At 37.4% G+C, this 5432-nt stretch overlaps 1 protein-coding gene across 1 annotated transcript; it reads left to right on the top strand.

Moving 5' to 3' along the window:
- The first annotated feature begins 640 nt into the window (after positions 1-640).
- On the top strand, positions 641-1294 carry LOC131659296 (uncharacterized). Its single transcript, XM_058928508.1, has one exon. The coding sequence runs from the start codon at positions 641-643 to the stop codon at positions 1292-1294; it is 654 nt and encodes a 217-aa protein (XP_058784491.1).
- The last annotated feature ends 4138 nt before the right edge of the window (positions 1295-5432 follow it).

Raw genomic sequence — 5432 nt, 5'->3', positions numbered from 1 at the left:
TGTGCCAAGTTAGGAATCACAAATTTATGCTTTGCTGATGACCTGCTTTTATTCTCTAGGGGTGATGAGAAATCTGTCCAAGCCCTTATGAGGAGATTTGATCAATTTGCTAGCTCTACTGGATTGAATGCAAACCCAACAAAGAGTAAAATCTACTTTGGTGGCATTTCTACCCAAAGTCAGCAGCACATAGCTAATGGGATCAGATATGGTATTGGCACATTCCCCTTCAAATACTTGGGTGTCCCTCTTGCAGCTAGGAGACTTACCATTAACCAGTGCCAGCCTCTCATTAGTAGAATGGTGGATAAAATTAACCATTGGTCCTCTAATCTCTTGAGCTATGCTGGTAGAAATCAATTGATTAGGAGCACCTTGATGGCCATAACTGGATATTGGATGCAAATATTCCCACTTCCCAAAAGTGTGATCAAAATGGTCGGGGAAAACAAGTGGCAGGAAATCTCTAGTAGCCTGGGATGCAGTTTGCCAACCAAAGAATGCTGGAGGCCTAAACCTCACTTATCTAGCTGATTGGAACAAGGCCACCATTCTGAAAATGCTTTGGAATTTACAGATGAAAGCTGATAAGCTCTGAATTCGCTGGTTTAGTACTTATTATCTGAAGGGTCAAGACATTATGCAATGGCATGTGAAAGATACTCATTCTTGGATAATCAAGAGCATCATCAAACTTAGAGAGACTGCTAATGCTAGTGAATACTGGGCAAAGAGTATTCAGGAACAAAAGTACAAAACTAATGCTATGTATGCTGAAATCCATGGTAGCAATACTGATATGAGATGGAAAGCAATGTTTTATAAGAATTTTGCCCGACCTCGCGCTTGCTTTATCACTTGGCTGGCCCTCTGGGAACGACTACCTACTAAAGACAGACTTGCAAAGATTAATATCATCACTGATGGGGTTTGTGTTTTTTGTGGTGAACAGGATACTATGATGCATTTATTTTTTCAATGTAGATACACGGCCCAGATATGGTGCTGCATTCTGAACTGGTTAGGCTATCGAAGGCAGGCTGGAAATTGGAGACAAGAAAGTTTTTGGCTCAGTATGGAAACTAAAAAGAAAGGATGGAGAAGAGTTTTGTTACGCATGGCTGCTACTGAAGCAATTTATCACATATGGCAAACAAGAAATGCTCTTTGTTTTGAACTAATCCCACCTACTCGAGATCTTGTTCCCCAAATTCAATCTGCTGTGGCCTTACGGGCACAGTCTGCCAAATGTGTGAAAAGCCATATTCACCTAGGAACTTTTGAAATTAGATAGTTTACTGGTTGTTTAGGTGTTTTGATATTTGTTGATACCTGGATCATCTTTGATCGGTTGTAACCACACTGTTTTGGTAATAAAATTAATATTTTACTCCAAAAATGATAATAATAATAATAATAAACACATATATACATTTACCGTCTAAAAAGGAGAAATTTCGGATAAATATTTAACTCGAATGAAAAATATGCAAATATACAAAAATGCAAGGTCGATATGCAACGATGTGATATGAACGATGAACGCACATGAAGTACGAATGTGACATGCTCAATACGAACTAAATGCGTAGGGCAAAAATTGGGGTGCGACAGAGTCTTGTTTTGTTGCACACGTACACAAGCATGAGTCTTTGAAAGTGGCAATGTTGGGTAATCTTGCGAAGGTTATTTACTTGTCCCAAATATAACGCCGAATGAGATTTGAAAGCTTAACGCGGAATGAGGCTTTTGAGGTGGTTATCTAGTCTATAGAGGAAAGATAATCGGCATGACCGGAAATGATAATGGATGGGATCCACATGCATATTGCATAGAGTCACACTTGAGTCGCACATGTCGGTGTGAATTTGTGTTTTGTGTGATTTTGCAATATGATTGGCGTGGATTAATTATGTGATAAGTGATGCATAATGTGGAATCTTGTGTGATAATTGTATACTTGATGGCTTTTCATTAGTGGATTATAATTTTTGAATTGATAATTAGATGTAGTTACTTGAATGATGAAACTTGGTTATTTAATGATGAAAAGCATGTTAACTTTGATGTATGGCTATAAAAGCATGTGTTTATAAAGAGTGATGAATTGTGAAATGTATGTATGTTTATGTTGCATTTCCCATTATTATATTTTCTATGATAACTTGAATTCTCACCCTTCTGTTTGAATGTTGCCCTTTGTTGGTAACGTGCAGGTTCAGACGAGTAGTTGCTTGTCCGGGGATTTAGCCGAGGAGCTCCGAGTTTCTTTATTTGATTAGGCAGTGAGTCGATGCTCTGGTCATGTAACACTGGGTTAGGAGTAGTGGTGTCGAACTCATGTTGTATTCGGATTTGTATCTTGATACTATATTTCTATTTCGCATGATATTTATTGTGGTTGTGAGAGGCCTTAGTGCCAAGTATTTTGGATATGATGCTATGATTCTATCTTGGATATTATTTGTGATATGAACATGGTATGGGACATGGATCATTATGAAATTCATGAGTATTTGTTATTTCCGTTGTGTATGCATATTCTTAATGAATTATGTTAAGTAAGATGTGTTATATGATGATCAGATGCATTGTATTTTTATGGATGTATGTTTGTTGGTTTTTAAGAACTTTTGGTTTTTTGAAAACGTCGATGTGACGCCTCTGTTATATGCATGTTTACTCTGGATATTTGTTTATTATTATTAATTTGGAGTATTAGAAAGGGGTGTTAGAAATACGACCCAAGTAACCTCTGTACCCAGAATATCCATCCTCTAGCATGCATTATTCTACCATTCTTCAACTTCTTCTTCCAACATATGAGTACCAAATTACACCTTCTCCTCCTCCTAACAAATCACCACTCAGAAAATCTTCTTAATTCCCTTAAGCCATACGTGAGAACTATCAGGTTCGTGCCTGCCCTTAAAGATTGGCGGGTTGTTCCTCTTAAACCACCCCCATGCATGAGCCTCATCATCATTTCTATCGTTCTGGTTCTGCGGACCTTGTTGGTTCTGCAGAGCCTGAGCCACTGCTTCCAAAGCCCGAGCAATAGCGTTGTCATTTCTCCCTCTAGCCATACTTTGCATATGGGCTACCAACGTTAGAATAAACAATCATATCGATAGTGTCCCACACTAACCAACTGACAGGACATGGACATCATATAAAAACCTGGTCGGACGGACCGACCTGATCTAATACCACTAATGTAACACCCTTATAAACCCACAAATATTTCGCATATAATTTACGAAAAATAAATCAAATAAAACACCAACTCAAGGGTGTCACACTTCACAAAAAACATCATAACAGATCATGTTCTGTAACACGGTTTACATCAACTTAACACACACGTCAGGTTATACTTCAACACTTCAATTATAACATCGCACCAGAATTATTGTCACAAAATGAACTTCTTCATAAACAAAGATCATAATAATTTAGTCTCATCACAAATTGGATTCAAAACCATTTTTAACATCCAAAAATCTCATGAAACAAGTTAATCAAAGTATAGTAACCATTCATAAAACAAAGCGTTCACAACCTGGTGTTACATATCAAAGCAAGACACCACTAATATAATGAAACTAATAAAACGCTCTAAAGGTATCTTCAATGCTTCTACAACTACTTCTGGTCACCTACGTGTTACCCACATGGAGGCAACATTCAAACAGAAAAGGTGAGTAATCACATTTCATTATAAAATATATAGGGAAAAGATTAGTAGTTACAAACAACATCATATAATAACACATATCATTCATCAACATATCATACTCACCGATACATCATAATATCACATAGACATTTATTATCGTCAAAACATCATATATTCAGATAGTTCACAATTATTGTCGCATCACAACTCATCAACAAAATTCATGTAATGTCACATAGGATGTTAATGGAACAACACTGACTCAATGCATGCGACACCAAAAATTATGAACACCTATTTCATCACCCTCCAAAGATCCCCACCATAGGATCGATTCCCTCTTGGAACTGGAACACATCAAAAACACACTCAATCCACACAATGAGATTAAGGCACATTATAAACGGACCACCGTCCAAAAATGCTATGAATGCATGATGCATAACAACGTCACATATAAGTTCGACCACGGCTAGTCAATTACATCATCATAAACATTAATCATCTTCCCATAGCATGTATACACATTAAATATACACATCATTAAAACATCATCACAATACCATCATAACATCACGACAACATCATATCCACTTCATAACAATTTCATCACAACATCATATTCATCATTAAAACAGAATGTCTTAACATATAAACATATAATAACGTAACTCATAAATACATAGGCACTAGAGTCATGCATAAAACAACTCATATAATTCTGTCTTTTTATAGTTCATCTCGCCATTTTCCCAACGCTTTGAACGACACATCAAACAAAGTCTTGAAACTCAAGTTTCAGCATTTTGAAAATTGTTACCAGACTGCTCGCCTCAGTATCGCTCGACGACACTGGAGGAGCTATACTCGCCTAATGCTCGCTGAACAAAATGTGTGATTAGGACCATCACTGCTTCGCTCGCTCGGTGACGCTCGTGCGACTGGCTCATCCCAAGCTCGCCTCTGGCTCGCCGATGAAAGCCCTTTTTTTCCTCTCTCGCCACAAGCTCGCCCGACAACGCTGGAGCGACTGGCTCGCCCCAAGCTCTTTGTTGACTCGCCCGACGAATTACGCGATTCTGCACTTCACAATTTCCGATCTCGCCCATGTCCAGACCCTTCAAACTCCGATTTAGCACTAAACTAAGTCCAAGTTACTTAGTAGTCCTCATATTATCACAATTCAATCACAATACACCATCACACTCATATCTCATTTGAATCATGATGTAACACCTCAGTTTTTCCCTAGTAATTATTAAGAAAATCAGAGTTATAAAGTTCTTTTTTGACAAACAATTGGAGTATTACGATACAACTTAACATCAATATCATGCTATCATAGATACATAACACCAATACTCGGATGAACTAAAACCACATGAATTCACTTTATTAACATTAAGCAGCGAAACTACATTGATCAACTTGGATGACATAACATCTTTTCAACTCAAACCATAATAACATCAACAATTACTCTTCATGTATAAACATAGTTATTCAACAATAAAATCAAACAACTAAACAACTAGCGTTCATCCCCCGAGTGTTACGTATCAGAGCAAGACCCTCTTGACTTATTATAGCGCAACTTGAAGACTTCATAAATTAACTTCAAACTTCCACAAATATACTTGAGTACCTGCCCATTTCCCATGGTAGGGGAAATATCAGCAGAAGGGTGCGAATTCAAATCACAATAATTAAACATAATATAGGAAATGTAATACACAACAACAATACATCCCAA

The sequence above is a fragment of the Vicia villosa genome, linkage group LG3, assembly GCF_029867415.1.
Source record: "Vicia villosa cultivar HV-30 ecotype Madison, WI linkage group LG3, Vvil1.0, whole genome shotgun sequence".
NCBI classification, from domain to species: Eukaryota; Viridiplantae; Streptophyta; class Magnoliopsida; order Fabales; family Fabaceae; genus Vicia; species Vicia villosa.
This window is presented reverse-complemented; position numbering and strand designations above follow the sequence as displayed.